Source organism: Stomoxys calcitrans, chromosome 5, assembly GCF_963082655.1.
Source record: "Stomoxys calcitrans chromosome 5, idStoCalc2.1, whole genome shotgun sequence".
Taxonomy (NCBI): Eukaryota; Metazoa; Arthropoda; class Insecta; order Diptera; family Muscidae; genus Stomoxys; species Stomoxys calcitrans.
Genome location: NC_081556.1, coordinates 138,030,970 through 138,052,233, shown reverse-complemented (window position 1 = coordinate 138,052,233; position 21,264 = coordinate 138,030,970). Strand labels below are relative to the sequence as shown.

General features: G+C 40.2%; 1 protein-coding gene across 3 annotated transcripts in view; it reads left to right on the top strand.

Annotated features, from left to right (window-relative positions):
• LOC106090363 (GTP-binding protein RAD) overlaps positions 1-21,264 on the top strand; it is a 231,894-nt gene that overhangs the window by 185,654 nt on the left and 24,976 nt on the right. For all 3 annotated transcript variants that reach the window (XM_013256527.2, XM_013256526.2, XM_059369486.1), the window contains exons 6-7: positions 7,792-8,052; positions 15,432-15,520. In XM_013256527.2, coding sequence (XP_013111981.1) covers positions 7,792-8,052; positions 15,432-15,520 — 350 coding nt within the window. The remainder of the gene's footprint in view (positions 1-7,791; positions 8,053-15,431; positions 15,521-21,264) is intronic.

Below are 21,264 nucleotides of genomic sequence, written 5' to 3'. Positions count from 1 at the left end.
CTCAACTTGAACAAAGAAGCCAACAGAATTGGTTAAATAAGAGAGGGGTAGAGTAGCATATCTGCACAAAACCATTTTGTGTTAATTTCAAGTAAATTCACTTACATTGTTATTTTCGATATGGATGCAAGGACTAAACTTTTGAAATATTCCACAACACTCAAAACAACAACAACAGCAACAGCGACGAAGACTGCATTGCTAGCCATTGGACTGGGAAATGTTTGAAGGAAAATGTCTGTCACGTTCGACCTCATGCGTATCAGGAAATCGCATTGAAGGAAGCAAGAGATTTTCGCAGAGCATGGCAATTTTTCCACCCCCCCCCCTCCTTCACGACAAGCCTGGGAATTTTAAATTCAATAACAGGAAAACAAATTACATTTCAATATCAGCTTTGCTAGCTTTCGCTCTTCTTTGGCCATCCGTTTGGGCTTCTGTGTTTCTGGTCGCTCCGTCCCCCAAGGAATTTGGTTAAAAATTCTGAAAGTATAAAATTAATTAAGTTTCTTTTTTTTTCTTGTGGCGGTTAAATCAAGAGAACTTGTTTAGAAAACTTTCCATGTTGTTAATACACTTTAAAAAAAATATTGAAAGAAAAAGGGATAAATAAAAATTCCAAACAAACTTCTACAGGGTCTGATTGGAAAACATGATGATAGACTAAATGTTGCAAGTTACGATTTCTGCTGAAGCTGTGAGGACGTCGAGGAAACCACAAAACATCTGCTGTAGCGGTCGTGCACTGGCAATAAGATGTCTCACTTTAGGTTCTTATCTTTCTGAGGACTTTTCTCACTAAGCGCATGTAATAAGGCTTTGTAAAGCAATCTGGCTGATTCACAGTAGGCAACTATAAGGCATCATTCTTCTCAAGTATCTGTACCATCATTGCATACTGTCACTAAAACCTCAAATTTTAGAAAATTTCTTGACAGAAATCAAATTTTGACAAAATCGTAGATGATGACCCAGCACCCAAACAATGTGGATCGTGTCAACCTCAGAGAAGGCCCTAATCTCCTTTTTACACTCCATGAATGTTCGTGACCTTACCTGATGGACAGTTTACTATCCGTAAAGATGTTCACACTCAACGTCCTCGCGTTAACACCACACCACCTCACGCATACCATGATCGCCCAGATCTCCTCCTGCAGGACTGTGTTATGGTCAGGCAGCCGGAAACAGTTCTCAGTCTCTGAATTCCAAATGTAGACCACCCGGTCCATTGTGTTCTCTAGCTTTGATCCATCCGTGTAGCATGAACTTCCAGTTGACAATACCAGAGTTCCAACAATCCAAGACTATGCCGCTGGCAGAAGTGCCTCGCACTAGACCTCAAGTTTCATCTCTGGATTGGAAACCTCTTCTATTCCTTTTAAGATTTCCCATCGTAGCCTCGATTATACCGCTAGTGTATGACCTGCTCCTATTCTCTATCCATTCTTTCATCACCTTAAGTCTCATAGCCGCAGTGGCTGACTAAGACTCAATCTGTATGTATATGGGTCGGGTGGAATACCCTATAGTGCTCTAGTAGGCGCGGTCCTCATCGCTATGCCTATGCCAGGTCAACGTATTCTCTGAACCTGTTGTATTATCCTTACGTTGTACTTTTTCTCAATCGCTGCCTACCAAACTACTGAGGTGTAAGTAAGTATTGATCTAATTATGATCTTGTACAGCCACTGGACTAAACCCAGATTCATAGCCTCAGATTCATATTCATTTCATTTCGTTTCGTTTCGTTTCGTTCCATTTCATTTCAATTCATTTCATTTCATCTCATTTCATTTTATTTCATCTCATTTCATTTCATTTTATTTCATTTCATTTCATTTCATTTCATTTCATTTCATTTCATTTCATTTCATTTCATTTCATTTCATTTCATTTCATTTCATTTCATTTCATTTCATTTCATTTCATTTCATTTCATTTCATTTCCATTCCATTCCATTTCATTCCATTCCATTCCATTCCATTCCATTTCGTTCCATTTCATTCCATTCCATTTCATTCCATTCCATTCCAATATATTCCATTCCATTTCATTCCACTCCAATTTATTCCATTTCATTCCATTCCATTTCATTCCATTCCATTTCATTCCATTCCATTTCATTTCATTTCGTTTGGTTTCATTTCATTTCATTTCCATTCCATACCATTGCATTGCATTCCATTCCATTCCATTCCATTCCATTCCATTCCATTCCATTCCATTCCATTGCATTGCATTGCATTGCATTGCATTCCATTCCATTCCATTCCATTCCATTTCATTTCATTCCATTCCATTCCATCGCATTGCATTGCATTGCATTGCATTGCATTGCATTGCATTGCATTGCATTGCATTGCATTGCATTGCATTGCATTGCATTGCATTGCATTGCATTGCATTGCATTGCATTGCATTGCATTGCATTGCATTGCATTGCATTGCATTGCATTGCATTGCATTGCATTGCATTGCATTGCATTGCATTGCATTGCATTGCATTGCATTGCATTGCATTGCATTGCATTGCATTGCATTGCATTGCATTGCATTGCATTGCATTGCATTGCATTGCATTGCATTGCATTGCATTGCATTGCATTGCATTCCATTCTATTCCATTCCATTCCATTCCATTCCATTCCATTCCATTCCATTCCATTCCATTCCATTCCATTCCATTCCATTGCATTGCATTGCATTGCATTGCATTGCATTCCCTTCCCTTCCCTTCCCTTCCCTTCCCTTCCCTTCCCTTCCCTTCCCTTCCCTTCCCTTCCCTTCCCTTCCCTTCCCTTCCCTTCCCTTCCCTTCCCTTCCCTTGCCTTGCCTTGCCTTCCCTTCCCTTCCCTTCCCTTCCCTTCCCTTCCCTTCCCTTCCCTTCCCTTCCCTTCCCTTCCCTTCCCTTCCCTTCCCTTCCCTTCCCTTCCCTTCCCTTCCCTTCCCTTCCCTTCCCTTCCCTTCCCTTCCCTTCCCTTCCCTTCCCTTCCCTTCCCTTCCCTTCCCTTCCCTTCCCTTCCCTTCCCTTCCCTTCCCTTCCCTTCCCTTCCCTTCCCTTCCCTTCCCTTCCCTTCCCTTCCCTTCCCTTCCCTTCCCTTCCCTTCCCTTCCCTTCCCTTCCCTTCCCTTCCCTTCCCTTCCCTTCCCTTCCCTTCCCTTCCCTTCCCTTCCCTTCCCTTCCCTTCCCTTCCCTTCCCTTCCCTTCCCTTCCCTTCCCTTCCCTTCCCTTCCCTTCCCTTCCCTTCCCTTCCCTTCCATGGCATCCACAACTTTCGATCTACCTCATTATTCAAAGCTTCTTGTGTCTCCCTGATTGTAGTCCTTGAGCCGTGTTTATCCCAATAAATTTCCCCTTGCAGTCGTAATCCTGTTGACAATTTTGCTGAATTTTCATACAATGATTCCAATAGACCCCTACACGTTCTGAATATGGTGAAGATTATACTATAGCTACCATATAGACCAATCACCCATTTTATGGTGTAGGACAAAAAATTCTATTAGACCCCTCGATGTCCCTGGCGAGTTTGGTCTTGGATGTCCAAAGTTCAATCCGGCCAAACTAATGCGTTATTACTTGTTGATACAACTATTTTCGTCTATCATCATCTATCATCTAACTTCTAAGTGTAGTATTTGTGTATGTATGTGTAAGTTTTTTTAGGATATACATGTATAAGAAGGTGCAGTGGTTGTAGTTGTTGGTTCATTAAAAGTTTTTGTTTCGCAATTTTTGTATTGAGCGAGACTAGACAGAGAATTGGTGGGGTCTTCATGAAACCAATGACAAAAGTTTGGCTTCTTAATAGCATTAACTTGCAACAAGCTGACAATTTACTTTAAATTGATTTCAATTGTCAATTTGTGTCGTGCTAAAATCCCGAGAAAAGTTAGAACCAAATTAAAGTTTTCTTTAAGAAACAAAACGAGGGGGAAAAAAATATTTTAAAAATTTAATTAAAAAGCAAATATTTAATGTGGCTAAAAGCAACTAGCTTACTAGCTTTTTATATCGTATGCTAAAGTACCTTAATTGCAAGATCGGTCATATTGGCAACTATTATTAAAAATCGTTTGTCTGAATCTGGTTTTAGATGGATATCAAGGGGCTTAAAGCAACACTCTGTTCCCTGCTCCCAATATAGGGAGGTCGTTTTATGTGAGTGCAAATCCTATATGTACACCGATCTTCCACGTTCACAGCTTAACCTGCGAATGGATAAAGTAAAGATCTGTTCAAGATATCAGCCCAATACCTCCTATTTTTAAAGAATGTAGAGTGATAACAACGAACAGACGGACGGTAGAATGGCGTACAAAGAAACAGACAGGCACACGGATAAGCAAACAGAGAGAAAGATGGACGAACAGATAAATGGACTGCTGAACAGACAATCAGACAGAAGGGCGGGAAGTGGACGGTCAAGCACATGGATAGTCTTATGCACGGACGCACTGCGGGATAGAGACAAAAAAGGAAGTAAAACATGAGTTATTTCAAAACGGGTAGAGATAACTCTTGAATTTTGAATGATTAGAGTTGAGATGCTGTCAAGGCTCCGGGCGCGTCGTAATTTTTTTCTCGATTCTATCCCCGGGAAGAAAGGACGGTCAAAGATAGGTGGAACAACGGAAGCACGGACGGAAATGAACGAAAGGACAGATGGAGGAAGGGACAGATGGACGAAAGGACAGATGGACGAAAGGACAGATGGACGAAAGGGCAGATGGACGAAAGGACAGATGGACGAAAGGAAAGATGGACGAAAGGTCAGATGGACTAAAGGACAGATGGACGAAATAACAAATGGACGAAATAACAAATGGACGAAAGGACAGATTGACGAAATGACAGATGGACGGACGGACAGATGGACGAAAGGACAGATGGACGAAAGGACAGATGGACGGACGGACAGATGGACGAAAGGACAGATGGACGAAAGGACAGATGGACGAAAGGACAGATGGACGAAAGGACAGATGGACGAAAGGACAGATGGACGAAAGGACAGATGGACGAAAGGACAGATGGACGAAAGGACAGATGGACGAAAGGACAGATGGACGAAAGGACAGATGGACGAAAGGACAGATGGACGAAAGGACAGATGGACGAAAGGACAGATGGACGAAAAGACAGATGGACGAAAGGACAGATGGACGAAAAGACAGATGGACGAAAGGACAGATGTACGAAAGGACAGATGGACGAAAGGACAGATGGACGAAAGGACAGATGGACGAAAGGACAGATGGACGAAAGGACAGATGGACGAAAGGACAGATGTACGAAAGGACAGATGGGCGAAAGGACAGATGGACGAAAGGACAGATGGACGGACAGATAGATGGACGAAGGGACAAATGGACGAAAGGACTGATGGACGAAAGGACAGCTGGACGAAAGGACAGATGGACGAAAGGACAGATGTACGAAAGGACAGATGGGCGAAAGGACAGATGGACGAAAGGACAGATGGACGGACAGATAGATGGACGAAAGGACAGATGGACGGACAGATAGATGGACGGACAGATAGATGGACGAAAGGACAGATGGACGAAAGGACAGATGGACGAAAGGACAGATGGACGAAAGGACAGATGGACGAAAGGACAGATGGACGAAAGGACAGATGGACGGACGGACAGATTGATGAAAGGACAAATGGACGAAAGGACAGATGGACGAAAGGACAGATGGACGAAAGGACAGATGGGCAAAAGCACATTTGAACGGAAGGACAGATGGACGGACAAATAGATAGATGGACGAACGGAAATATTGACAAAGAGACGAACAGACAGACAGCCGGATGGATGGACGGACCGGCAGACATACGAAAATCATTAAATCATCTTAAAATTTTACTGCGATCAATGATATATTGGGTTGCCCAAAAAGTAATTGCGGATTTTTTAAAAGAAAGTAAATGCATTTTTAATAAAACTTAGAATGAACTTTAATCAAATATTTTTTTTTTACACTTTTTTCTAAAGCAAGCTAAAAGTAACAGCTGATAACTGACAGAAGAAAGAATGCAATTACAGAGTCACAAGCTGTGAAAAAATTTGTCAACGCCGACTATATGAAAAATCCGCAATTACTTTTTGGGCAACCCAATATTTCTAGGGTCCGGAATCAATATTTCGATGTGTTGCAAACAGAATTACAAAATGGGGTTTTCAACAAGGACGCTACAGAAGTAGGCCGATAAGGACAGCAAACGAAGCCATATTTTATACGGCTCTATTGACATTGCTCTTCAGCTAAATTTGCCATTTCCTGATGAAAAGATAAACGAGCCGAAATTTTTAAAATTTACTACCGATATTTGGAGAATCATCAACGTTGAAAATCATCTTCAGCGATTAGGCTCAATAAGCAAATTATGCGTTATCCACACGTACTCCATCAGAGTCATCCCGAACAAATTACGGTTTGGTGCGGTTTATGGGCTGGCGGCGTCATTGGGTTGTACTTCTTCAATAATGCTCAAGACTGACACGTTACTGTGAATGGGAATCGCTACCGTTCAATGATAACAGAATATTCTTGGTCCAAATTGAATGATATGGACTTGGAGGACAGGTGTTTTCAACAGGACAGAGCCACAAGCCACACGGCGAATGTCATTTATTGAAAACGAAGTTTATTGGAAACCAAATTTGGAGAATGTGCTATCTCACAAAATAGTTCATTCGATTGGAAGATTCCGTCGGGCGACTTGACGCCGTTATACTATTGGGTTGCCCAAAAAGTAATTGCGGATTTTTTAAAAGAAAGTAAATGCATTTTTAATAAAACTTAGAATGAACTTTAATCAAATATACTTTTTTTACACTTTTTTTCTAAAGCAAGCTAAAAGTAACAGCTGATAACTGACAGAAGAAAGAATGCAATTACAGAGTCACAAGCTGTGAAAAAATTTGTCAACGCCGACTATGTGAAAAATCCGCAATTACTTTTTGGGCAACCCAATATATGCTTTGAAGCTACTTCAAGTCTATGGTCTATGCCAACAATTCAGCGACGATTGATGAACTTCGTACGAATTTCGAACCCTAGTTGCATCAATATCGTCTAATTTATGCTTGAAAACCACCGAAAATTGGGTGCAGTGTCTGGACTTTTGCTAGCGTGTCTGTGGTGGTCATGCAAAAGAAAGCAACCTCTCCTATGGTGTTGGTGGTAGACCATCATTTTCTATTTTACTAAACTTAAAATTTCAAAAACAAAATCCTTAAATTCAAATGCTGTGAAAATGAGTCTTGGTTATTTCTCGCTTTACACTCTTTAGTTTTTATTTAATTTCACAATGCATGTCCAACGAATGAAACGAATTCAATTTGCATAATTCCATTAGGCGAGCATACGCAGCACTTGGGCACTTGCCTGGCATCAAAAGAAAAATGAAGAAAAATTCTAATCAGCACTTTCATGATTACAACACTGGCAAGTGCTCAGAATTGCCTTGTCCATTTAAATTTTCCAGGCCAATAATTCCAACTGCTAGCCTCAACACCGCTTCCGTTTCCCCCCCTCATATCATGGGGGGTAAGCAAGAGTAATAAATTGTATTGTGTATTATTATATTTTAAACTATTGATCTAATTTTGTATAAAGTCACATCCAATGGCATATTATCCACTTGTAAGCATTTCATAGAGCCTCAACTATCATTATCGGTGGCTATAAAGTCCACTTTCACCTTTTGATGGCATCCTATTCATGACTATTTTTCTCTTTTGCTCTTTTATTTTTTCCAATAACCATTGTAGGTATCATCAATCGGGGCGATTCCTTTCGTCGACGCCGTTCGCGCAGTAATAGTTTGGCTCCAGTCAGTCCCATTCATCCACGCATAGGAGCTTTGGCCGGCTGCACGGACATGGACATGGGCATGCAGGAGGGCGGCGGCCATGCCCCTGCCCAGGTGGAAGTGTTTCATGTGGAGATGTTGGGAGCAGCGGGTGCGGGAAAACAGTCATTAGTTTCACAATTTCGCACTTCAGACTGTATTAATGCGTACGATGGTCCAGGTAAGCACACACACACACACGCACACACACCCATGCACATAAAGACACTTGTATATGTATTGAGGAAAACACCACAGCGCGGAAAGCAGAGAAACAGTGTAGCAATTGCGTTGCTTTCTCCACTCAACGCATGAAGTGGGCCAAACTATTTATATGGCTGTACGTTCTAAAGGCTGAAAATGTGTGTTGAAGAGCAAAGAGAGTGAGATTAAGGATGAAAGATGAATTCATTACATTGTCTCAACCATGACACACACACACACACACAGAAAGGGTATAGATGTGCAGACAGAATGTGCTGTTGTGCCATTTTTCGCAAAGACAAAGCGAATAGCTGCCGCAGCATAATGAAGTACCTGAATTTGAATAATTTTATGAAAGTTTGCACAAAGCAACTGTGTCAGTGAGTGGTTTGCTTGAGGTATTTTAATTTAGATCATGAAACTTGTTGACTCTTCCACAACAGCGTTTGATTGTTTGAAGAGCTGGCCGTTTGGTTACTTTACATTCAGCAAACTACTAAAGACGCTTAAGAAATTAATAAATTTAAGTGCAGGTCAAAGTTTTAAGATATTAGAAGAATTCACCGAATTGCAATGGCATTCCCTAAAAATAAAAAATAAAAATAAAAAAGTAATCTTATATACCCTCCACCATGGACGCCATTTGTCGAGTTCTTTTCCCAAAAGCTCTTTTCAAGCGAACAAAGGATAAAAGAAAAGAATTGTTATGATAATTGAAATGTGTTAAAATTGAGCCAAATCGAATAAGAATTGCCCCCTTTAGGGGCTCAAAAAGTAAAAAAAAAAGAGATTGGTTTATAGGGGAGCCGTATCACGCTATAGACCGATTCAGACCATATTTGACACGTATGTTGGAGGTCATGGGAGAAGCCGTTGTACAAAATTTTCAGCCAAATCGGATAATCAACCAAATCGGATAATAATTGCGCCCTCTAGAGGTTCCAGAAGTCAAGATCCCAGACCGATTTATATGACAGCTATATCAGGTTATGATTTCAACCATACTTAGCACAGTTGTTGGAAATCATAACAAAACACGTCATGCAAAATTTCAACCAAATCGCATAGGAATTACGCCCTCTAGAGGCTCAAGAAGTCAAGACCCCAGATCGGTTTATATGACAGCTATATCAGGTAATGGGCTGATTTGATCCATACTTAGCACAGTATTTGGAAGTTACAACAAAACACGTCATGCAAAATTTCAGCCAAAACGGATAGGAATTACGCCCTCTATTGGCTCAAGAAGTCAAAACCCCAGATCGGTTTGTATGACAGCTATATCAGGTTATGAACTGAGATGATCCATACTTAACACAGTTGTTGGAAGTCATAACGAAACACCTCATGCCCAATTTCAGCCAAATCGAATACGAATTGCGCCCTCTAGAGGCTCAAGAAGTCAAGACCCCAGATCGGTTTACATGACAGCTATGTCAGGTTATGAACCGATTTGAACCATGCTTAGCACAATTGTTAGAAGTCATAACGAAAAACGTCTCCAAAATTTCAGCCAAAACGGATAGGAATTACGCCCTCAAGCGGCTCAAAAAGTCAAGATCCCAGATCGGTTTATATGACAGCTATATCAGGTTTTGAACCGATTTGAACCATACTTAGCACAGTATTTGGAAGTTACAACAAAACACGTCATGCAAAATTTCAGCCAAAACGGATAGGAATTTCGCCCTCTAGAGGCTCAAGAAGTCAAGACCCCAGATCGGTTTATATGACAACTATATCAGGTTTTGAACCGATTTGAATCATACTTAGCACAGTATTTGAAAGTTACAACAAAACAAGCCATGCAAAATTTCAGCCATATCGGATAGGAGTTGCGCCCTCTATAGGCTTAAGAAGTCAATACCCCAGATCGGTTTCTATGACAGCTATATCAGGTAAAATACCGATTTGAACCATACTTAGCACAGTTATTAGAAGTCATAACGAAAAACGTCATGCAAAATTTCAGCCAAAACGGATAGGAATTACGCCCTCTAGAGGCTCAAGATGTCAAGACCCCAGATCGGTTTATATTACAGCTATATCAGGTTATAGACCGATTTAAACCTTGCTTAGCACAGTGCTTATATACAGTGCTTATATACGAATCACGTCATGCAAAATTTCAGCCACATCGGATAGAAATTGCTCCCTCTAGAAGCTCAAGAAGTCAGGACCCCAGATCGGTTATATGACAGCTATATCAGGTTATGAACATATTTCAACCATACTTAGCACAGTTGTTGGAAGTCATAACAAAACAAGTCATGCAAAATTTCAGTCAAATTGCGTACAAATTGCTCCCTCTAGAAGCTCAAGAAGTCAAGACCCCAGATCGGGTTATATGACAGCTATATCAGGTTAAGAACGGGTTCGAACTATACTTACCCCAGTTCTTGGAAATCATAATAAAAACACCTCAGCCATATTGGATGATAATTGCAGCCTTCAGCGGCTCAAGAAGTCAAGATCCCAAATCGGTTTACATGGCAGCTATATCAAAATATGGACCGATATGGCCCATTTACAGTCCCAACCGACCTACACTAATAAAAAGTATTTGCGCAAAATTTCAAGCGGCTAGCTTTACTCCTTAGAAAGTTAACGTGCTTTCGACAGACAGACGGACGGACGGACATGGCTAAATGGACTTAAGTAAAAGCGTGTGAAGTTCGGCCGGGCCGAATCTTGGGAACCCACCACCATGGATTCTGGGCAAATATGGGCGCTAATTCTGAATATAGACCGATTTTAAATGTACTTGGCACAGTTGTTGAGATTCATAATAGAACACTACATGCTCAATTTCAGCCAAATCGGATGAAAATTGCGGATTCCAGGGGATCAAGAACTCAAATCGGGTGATCGTTTTATATGGGAGCTATATCTACATCTGAACCGATATGGCCTATTTGCAATCCCCAACGACCTACATCAATATTAAGTATCTGTGCAAAATTTCAAGTGACTGGCTTTACGCGTTTGACCGCTATCGTGATTTCGACAGACGGACGGACATGGCTGGTTCCACTCAGAACGTCGAGACGATCAAGAATATATTACATTATGGGGTCTAAGACGAATATTTCGAGGTGTTACAAACGGAAAGACTAGATTAGTATACCCCCATCCTATGGTGGTGGGCACAGTTTCAGCTCAATATTTTCATTTTTAGCGTAATTATAGCAGCTATCGGACAGCAAAACCTGATAGCCTTATTCATAATTTACAGATACCTTGTAAACAGTCAGAAGGCCCTACGACATAGCCTTTAACTCCGCCTTACTATGGGTAATAGTCCGGACAGGCAGCCACTCTTGCATGGAAATAGACTCCAGGGTCTTCAATGCAGCAAAGACATTCTAACTGAACTCACCGGTGTATACAGAAAGTCCATGGAAAGGCCAGAGCACCCTTTCAGGAAAATGACATCCTCTCAGTCAGGAATTTTCTGATACAATTGAAGGGATGAGTGTCCAAAGCAATTTTAGGTTTACGACTTCGGCGACTTTGGAGTTTCGACAGGAATAGAGTGAAACTTGTCTAGTTGTGACAGGAATATGATGCATTCAGGCCCCTTTTAATTTTCTCCTCCACTTTCCTTCTGAAATTATGACTCTGGTTAAAAATTCAAGCCAACTAAAAGAGCGTCCCATAAACACACTAACCTCACATCTTGCGGTAAGTACCAGCTCAATCTTGCGATTGTTTTTGCCAAGTTCAAGGGCCTTTGCCTAGCTAAGCAGATAGTCTTTCTCAAGGATGATTTTTTAAGAGCTATAGGAAAGTTTAAAAAAAAAACATGAAATTCAGAAAAATTCATGAAATCTTTATTTGAATCGATAGTATGGTCCATATAATTTATTGTTTTAGGATTATTCGACCGTGACTGCGCCTCAAATGGTCCATTCGCTTAGTCCAATTTTGGCATATACTTTCCAACATTTCGCCTGGTATCTCACGAGTAAATCCTTCAAAGTTGTCTTCCAATGCATCAATTGAAGCGGGCTTGTCTGTATAGACATGAGTTTTAACATAGCCCAGCAAAAAATAGTCTAATGACCTTAAACCGCACGATCTAGGCGGCCAATTGAACGGGCTCGAACGTGAAATAAAATGTTCACCGTACTCGCTTCTCAATAAGTCCATTGTTACGCGTACTGTGTGGCATGTGACACCGTCTTGTTGAAACCACATGTCATGCAAGTCAAGCTCTTGCATTTGGGCAAAAAAAAGTTGAACATCATCTCACAATAGCGCTCATCATTCACAATTACCTTACGATTCGCATCATCTTTGAAGAAGTACGGTCCAATGATGCCGCCAGCCCATAAACCACACCAAACGGGACGTGTTTTTTGGATGAATTGGTAGCTCTTGCAATGCTTCGAACTGATCTTCACTCCAAAATCAACAATTCGGCTTATCAACGTACCCATTGAGCCAAAAAATGGGCTACGCCGTGAAATGGAAGAAGCGCGCTATGATCTTTCTTAACAAAGCACCCATTTTGATAATAAAATTAAAAAAATTGCAAGAGTTGTTCGGTTGTAAGACGATTCATAGACCCCGCTGAAAGTGTTTGACAGTGAAACAAAAGACGAAACGTGCGTGAGCTGTTTAAACCAGTGTTGCCAAAAAGATAATAGCTAAAATCACCTATTATATAAAAATTAATTTTCCGAAAAGAAAATCCATGAAAATGAGGAATTAATTTTCAATAATAGAAGAAGAAGAATAAAAGGAGAAACACTTTTTATTTAAGTATCCGTTATTTGTGTGAAAGCATAGCCATAGGTAAGAGTATTAGTGGTGAGAGGCGACTGGCAGATGTGCAAGAAAAAGAGAGTGAGAGTGTAGTGAACCTACTTGACATGTATGTATGCCAGCTATTGTTAAGCTTCAGTCATATGTTAGACTATGACGTATGTGGCATTTGTTGTTTGTATGTTTATTGAGTGCCTGCTAAAGAACACAAATGCAAGATGTGGTGGGTGGGCATTAGAATGTGTTGTATTTGTTGAAGAGCAAATTTAAAAGAACGATTCAGTGGTCATACTATGCACTCTATGTACGAAATAGATGCTGGACAATTTCAAGAAGTAAGAAAGGGAATGCTGTAGTTTTATCTCTTTTGTTTGTATGCTCGTATAGATTTATCAACAGCAAAACCGATTTCTTTTAAATGTGTGCTTTATACCATTAATGTGCGTTTAATCGGTTTACCGCCATCAAATCAAAGGCGGAATTGTAATTTGATGATGGCAATGTGGGGTCTCCAATGAAAGGTAGAACGTATAGAAATATAGTGTCAAGTGTCCGGCAAAGTAGCACCTTACATTGAAATATGGATTCAAGGGGCCTTACTCCAAAAACCCACTAGCGGACATGTAGCCTAATTATGGCAATATGGGACCCAAAAGCCTATGGCAATGGCAATCTGCCCCTTACCCCCATTTTCAAAAAAGCCAGATCTCAGAGATAGGTGCACCGATTTAAGCGAAATTTTGTATGCCAACTTATGGTACCCCAAAAACACGATATTGGGATAACATCCTGGGGACTGGGGATGCCCCGTCCCAAAATTTTATGTCGATCTAGTCATGTCCGTCCGTCTGTCCGTCCGTCTGTCCGTCCGTCCGTCCGTCTGTCCGTCCGTCCGTTCGTCCGTCTGTCTGTCTGTCGAAAGCACGTTAACTTCCGAAGGAGTAAAGCTAGCCGCTTGAAATTTTGCACAAATACTTCTTATTAGCGTAGGTCAGTTGGTATTGTAAATGGGCCATATCGGTTCATGTTTTGATATAGCTGCCATATAAACCGATCTTGGGTCTTGATTTCTTGAGCCTCTAGAGTGCGCAATTCTTATCCGATTGGAATGAAATTTTGCACGACGTGTTTCGTTATATTATACAACAACTGTGCCAAGTATGATTCAAATCGGTTCAAAACCTGATATAGCTGTCATATAAACCGATCTGGGGTCTTGACTTCTTGAGCTCCTAGAGGGCGCAATTCTTATCCGATTGGAATGAAATTTTGCACTACGTGTTTTGTTATAATATACAACAACTGTGCCGAGTATGATTCAAATCGGTTCATAACCTGATATAGCTGTCATATAAACCGATCTTGGGTCTTGACTTCTTGAGCCTCTAGAGTGCGCAATTCTTATCCGATTGGAATGAAATTTTGCACGACGTGTTTTGTTATAATATACAACAACTGTGCCAAGTATGATTCAAATCGGTCAATAATCTGATATAGCTGTCATATAAACCGATCTTGGGTCTTGACTTCTTGAGCCTCTAGAGGGCGCAATTCTTATCCGATTGGAATGAAATTTTGCACGACGTGTTTTTTATTATAATATCCAACAACTGTGCCAAGTATGATTCAAATCGGTCAATAATCTGATATAGCTGTCATATAAACCGATCTTGGATCTTGACTTCTTGAGCTTCTAGAGGTCGCAATTATTATCCGATTTGCCTGAATTTTTGTACGACGGATTCTCTCATGACCATCAACAAACATGTTTATTAGGGTCTGAATCGGTCTATAGCCCGATACAGCTTCCATATAAATCGATCTCTCTATTTTACTTCTTGAGCCCCCAAAGGGCGCAATTCTTATTCTAATTGGCTGACATTTTACATAGGTCTCCAACATATAATTTAATTGTGGTCCAAACCGGACCATATATTGATATCGCTCTAATAGCAGAGCAAATCTTTTCTTATATCCTTTTTTGCCTAAGAAGATATGGCGGAAAAGAACTCGACAAATGCGATCCATGGTGGAGGGTATATAAGATTCGGCCCGGTCGAACTTGGCACGCTTTTACTTGTTAGATCTACAGATCTCAGACCTGTCGTTATGCATCTTTTAAAAAGTAAGTTATTAATAAACTTTTTTACGATAGTGTTGATGATGGAGAAAGTAAAAGATATTGTGGTGGTGCTGATATCGGGAGAGAGTAGTACTGAATGCGATACTTAATCTGAGACCTTTGGTATTGGCATTGCCGGAATGATCTTTCTTAGATGGCGCCTTGGAGTTTGTCTTCTCCGAGAGGTAGCCTTGGGCTTCTATGGTCCCTCTATATACACGGATTGGTCCACGTTGAATGAGGGCACTGGAACAGAGGTTTTTATTGAATTCCTAGGGATTAGAGAATACTGATTATTTTTTGACAACTGTTCGGACGAAAACTCGAAGTCAGTGCAAGGCTTAAGGGCGTAAAAATATAAGGACATTTTTTTCCAGTGTTTCATAAAAGAAGACATAGCGGAGCTTGCTTGGATGAGCTAGTTATTATTAATATGTTGTCTTTTTTTTTTGCTTTCATTTCAGAATGTGATGAAAATGAACAAAATATTTCAATTATTTTAAATAATATTGAATCGGAATTGATGTTCAGAATAAATGAACGTGAAACTAAGGTAAGTTGTAATTTTAAACATTTTTAACGTTTAGTTTACAAAAAAAAAATCCCCATAAATAAATAAAGTCATAAAATATCCATCAAATTCCCCTGTGGCCATAGATGAGTCATTAAAACTAAATCTGTTTAGTGTTTGTGACATGATTTTTACAATTTTCCAGAAGAAATTTATAGCGTCACTAATCTATTTAAAATTATTTTATTTAATTTTCACCAGAATAGAATATCAACATTTAATAATGGCCATAAATTTAATTACGTTGACAAATAAAAATGTGCAATTAAATGAAATTCGAAGAATATGAGACAAAAGAAATGCTGAATGGTCATTCAATGATTCGATCCACACGCATTGAAACCACATAAATATACACATAGACGTTTCAAAGAAAAAAAAACAATTAAACAATTTTTAAATTATTGTTAAATCAGACAATAAGGCAAAATTTCCCTATCACACAATGTGTGTGTGTGTGTTCAATGCAAACATTTTAAAAAAATCATAACAATTGTAATTTGTATATGTGGTTAGTTTACAAAAAACGCTATAGAGCTGTTATACGTATACTCGAGGCCATATTTGTCATGCATGTCCATGCAATGTGGAGCTTTTTTTTGTCATACAAAAGGGTAATCAATGGTCAATAGACATCTACATATGTAGATGTGTAGTTTTTTCTGCATTTATTGTCATAATAGTGCAAAAGCACACGCACACATCATTAAGAAACAGGAGAGAGATATCGCTCTCTCTTGCTCTCTCTCCCTCTTCTCTCTTGGTGCATAATGTAAGTGTACTTTAATATGTGCGTGCCGTAAATCTAGATGCCTTACACGGCTAAAGTGCTTAAAAATGACACCAGCTTGAGAAGGGAATAAGTGAGGTGATAAATGATGAAATTGTTTTAAAGAAAGCGCACTTTTGACAAATGTAGGGAAAGCCTAAATCGATTTAATATAATTAACCTCAGTCGCACCCAGTGTTGCCACATGACAAAACAAAATGTAGAGGTTTTAAAGTATTTTTACTGAAAAATTGCAACTGTTTGGAATTGAATTTTTTTTGACATATGAAGAAGATGGGGGTAAATTCATTTTGCCATTCCATTTGCAACACATCGACATATCCACTTTCGACCCTATAAAGTAAATTTGTTTTTGATCGTCGTAAAAATCTAAGACGGTCTGGCCATGTCCATCCGTCTGTCTGTTGAAATCACGCTACAGTCTTTAAAAATAGAGATATTGAGCTGAAACTTTGCACAGATTCATTTTTTGTCCGTAGGCAGGTTAAGTTCGAAGATGGGCTATATCGGACTATATTTTGATATAGCCCCCATATAGACCGATCCGCCGATTTCAGGTCTTAGGCCCATTAAAGCCACATTTATTATCCGATTTTGCTAAAATTCGGGACAGTGAGTTGTGTTAGGCATTTCGACATCCTTCTTCAATTAGACCCAGATCGGTCCAGATTTGGATATAGCTGCCATATAGACCGATCTGCCGATTTCAGGTCTTAGGCCCATAAAAGCCACATTTATTATCCGATTTTGCTAAAATTCGGGACAGTGAGTTGTGTTAGGCATTTCGACATCCTTCTTCAATTAGACCCAGATCGGTCCAGATTTGGATATAGCTGCCATATAGACCGATCTTCCGATTTAGGGTCTTAGGCCCATAAAAGCCACATTTATTATCCAATTTTGCTGAAATTTGGGACAGTGAGTTGTGTTCGGCCCTTCGACATCCTTTTTCAATTTGGCCCAGATCGGTCCAGATTTCGATATAGCTATCATATAGTCCGATCTCTCGATTTAGGGCTTTTGGGCCCATAAAAGGCGCATTTATGGTCTGATTTCGCTGAAATTTGGGACAGTGGGTTTTGTTAGGCGCTACGACAACTTTCTGCAATTTGGCTCAGATCGGTGCAGATTTGGATATAGCTGCAATATAGACCGATCCCACGATTTAGGGTCTTAGGCCCATAAAAGCCACATTTATTATCCAATTTTGCTGAAATTAGGGACAGTGAGTTGTGTTGAACCCTTCGACATCCTTTCTCAATTTGGCCCAGATCGGTTCAGATTTGGATATAGCTGTCATATAGACCGATCTCTCGATTTAAGGGTTTGGGCCCTTAAAAGTCGCATTTGTTGTCCAATTTCATCGAAATTTGGGACAGAGAGTTGTGTTGGGCCCTTCAACAACCTTCATCAATTTGGCCCAGATCGGTCCAGATTTCGATATAGCTATCATATAGTCCGATCTCTCGATTTAGGGCTTTTGGGCCCATAAAAGGCGCACTTATGCTCCGATTTCGCTGAAATTTGGGACAGTGGGTTGAGTTAGGCTCTACGACACCTTTCTGCAATTCGGCTCAGATAGGTCCAGATTTGAATATAGCTGCCATATAGACCGATCTCTCGATTTTAAGTTTTGGGCCCATAAAAGTCGCATTTATTGTCCGATTTCGCCGAAATTTGAGACAGTTAGTTGTGTTAGGCTCCTCGACATTTTTCTGCAACTTGGCTCAAATCGGCCTAGATTTGGATATAGCTGCCATATAGACCGATATCTCGATTTAAAGTCTTGGCCCCATAAAAGGCGCATTTATAATCCGATTTCACTGAAATTTTAGACAGTGACTTATATTAGGCTTTTCGACATTCGCGTCGTATATGTTACATATTTACCCGAAATGTGATACGGATTGATTAATAACTCATCTGAAAACATCCGGCGAGGTCCATCAAAATTGGCTCAAAACAAGATATAGCTCCCACTTTGTGCCTTTAGGGTAGGTGTAGGGTATTATAAAGTCGACACTGCCCGACTTTTCCTTTCCTTACTGTTTTTTATAATAAAAATGCATTAATTACCACACCTTTCCAAAAACAGGTGAAAAAAAATCCCTCTGCGCTCACCTATTATAATCCTTGCCATTTGTGGCTGGCAAGCATCTTACAAGGCTGTTTACCATTGCACTTCGTTTGCTTGACATCGAATGCGTTCTTTGATGTTGAAATGATTTTCGCTTAATGTCAGCATTTTTATTGTTGTAACGACGACAACATTTTCAGAAGGTAAAAGGTGGTCCAATGCCATTTAAACAATGACGACTGCTATGCAGACGTCCATAGTCTGCGTTGTTGGTTTTTTCCCTTTGATGTTTATCAACAAAGGGGAGAGAGCTGAACACAAAGAACAACCACAAAAAGCACAAGGCAACAGGAAAAATCCCAGTAGACAAGGTTAATTCAGGTTAGCTGTAAATTCGTAGAAAACATATTTTCATAACTCTTTCCCAAGGCTCCACAGCATTTATCTAAGCCATCAAATCATGGACCGATTTGGCCCATTTAAAATCCCAGCCGGGCCGGTTTTGGGCTTGGGACGGACCCAATATAGAATATCATATTCATACTCTACTCCAAAATACTTCTCCTTTGAGTCGCATATTATCCCGATCGGTCCACGTTTTATATTGGGCGGTACTCTTGGGGGGACGCCATAGATACTTGGACCCAATTTTTGACACCATATTTGTATTCTATTCCCGAAACCTTTCATTTGAGTCCCATTTTGTCCCGATCGGTCCACTTTGATTTTTGACAGTACTTTCGTATTGAACTCCCAAATACCTTTCATTTAAGTCCCCTATTGTCCCAATCGGTAAATGAGTCCTGCTGGGAGCTTTTGGGGGGCGGAGAGGCTTCTCAGACACCAAGGAATACATTTTAGTGTCAAATGTGTACTCTACTTTTGAATACCTTTCATTTGATACCCCCATTGCCCAAAGCGCTAAAAGTGTCCTGTTGAGACGTGTTTTTTTCGGGGTGGGGGACCCCCCCACACATAGGGTGCCATTTTTATGCCAAGTTCCCACTCTAATCTTAAAAACCTTTCATTTGATACCCATATTGTCCCAATCGGTAAAAATGCCCGTTTTGAAGGGTTTTGGGATGGGGCGTCCCCCCAAGTTATTTGACCTCATAGTTTTTTACTAGTTTCGTGTTTTTGGGGTAACTTAAGATGGTATACAAAAATTCGCTTAAATGGGTGCACTTATATCCGAGATCTGGCGTTTTTGAAAATGGTGGTAAGGGGGAAGGTCCGCCCCCCCCCCTTCAGATATCAAAAAATGTTGTACCCGGGCTGAAACTGTACCATTTGTGAAAATTTCATGAAAATCGTTTCAGTTCAGTCAAACAAACAAAGCGCAACAATTTCATTGTTATACCCACCACCATAGGATGGGGGTATACTAATCCAGTCATTCCGTTTGTAACACCTCGAAATATTCGTGTGAGACCCCATAAAGTATATATATTCTTGATCGTCTCGACGTTCTGAGTCGATCTAGCCCTGCCCGCCCGTCCGTCTGTAGAAAACGCGACAGAAGCCGACCGCGTAAAGCTAGCCACTTGAAATTTTGCACAGATACTTAATACCGATGTAGGTCGTTGGGGATTGCAACTGGACCATATCGGTTCAGATTTAGATATAGCTCCCATATAAACCGATCTCCCGACTTGACTTCTTGAGCCCCCGGAAACCGCAATTGTTGTCCGATTTGGCTGAAATTTTGGATGTAGACTTTCGTTACGACTTCCTACAATTGTGCCAAATACGATCTAAATCGGTCTATAACCTGATATAGCTCTCATATAAACCAATCTCCAGATTTGATATATTGAGCCCCTGGAAGCAGCAATTTTTGTCCGGTTTGGCTGAAATTTTGCATGCAGTGTTCTGTTAAGACTTTCAATAACTGTGCCAAATATGATCCAAATCACTTTGTAACCTGATATAGCTCCCATGTAAACCGGCCGCTCGATCATACTTCTTCGGTTCCTAGAAGCTTTAATTTTTGCTGGTTTGACCTTCAAAATGTATTGGATGTATTGGAGGTGGATTCCCAAGATTCGGCCCGGCCTATGGTGATTGACGAATTGGTTACAAAAAACACACCAAAAGAAGACGGTTCAAGCTCCTTCTCTTTCTCTCCCTCTTTCCTTCTCTCTCGCTCTCTCTCTCCTTTTATTGTCAGAAAATATAGTCCATAGAAAATTTTTGTAAATTTTGTGGAAAAAGTTTTTCAAAATTAGACTGGAATAGAAAATTTCTTAAAAATTATTTTTTTTTTAACGAAATTATTGTTACCTGGTGTTGTACCACACCCCCGCTACCTCCCACCCTAAAAGTACAACCGTAATAATTATTTTCTTAATATGTTGGCATTATATGGTGGCAATTCCGTTTCTTGCGTTTTTCCCCATTTCGGTCGAGTGGCAAGAAGAAAGCCACAAACTTACCCATTGGCTTGGAGCCAAATAAGCGAAAAATACTTTGGGGGAAAAATAAGGACGTCCGTCAACTATGGCCAGGCTAACAAAGGAAAGGAAAACAAATACAACGTCAACGACAACAGGGCCCTGTATAATTTGCAGCACTTACAGAAATTATGAATTTTTTATATGAAATGCACAACGTTACTGAAAACAAGTAAGAAGGCGTTAAGTTCGGCCGGGCCGAACTTTGGATACCCACCACCTCGGGTATATATGTGAACCACATTTCGTCAAAATCCAGTGAAAAATGCATACCTTATGCCCCATAGCAGCTCTATAGATATCATCCGATTTAGACCAAATGCTTATAAGCACAAGTCATTGTTCAACCGAGAGATCGGTTTATATGGCAGCTATATCCAAATCTGGGCCGATTTGAGCCAAATTG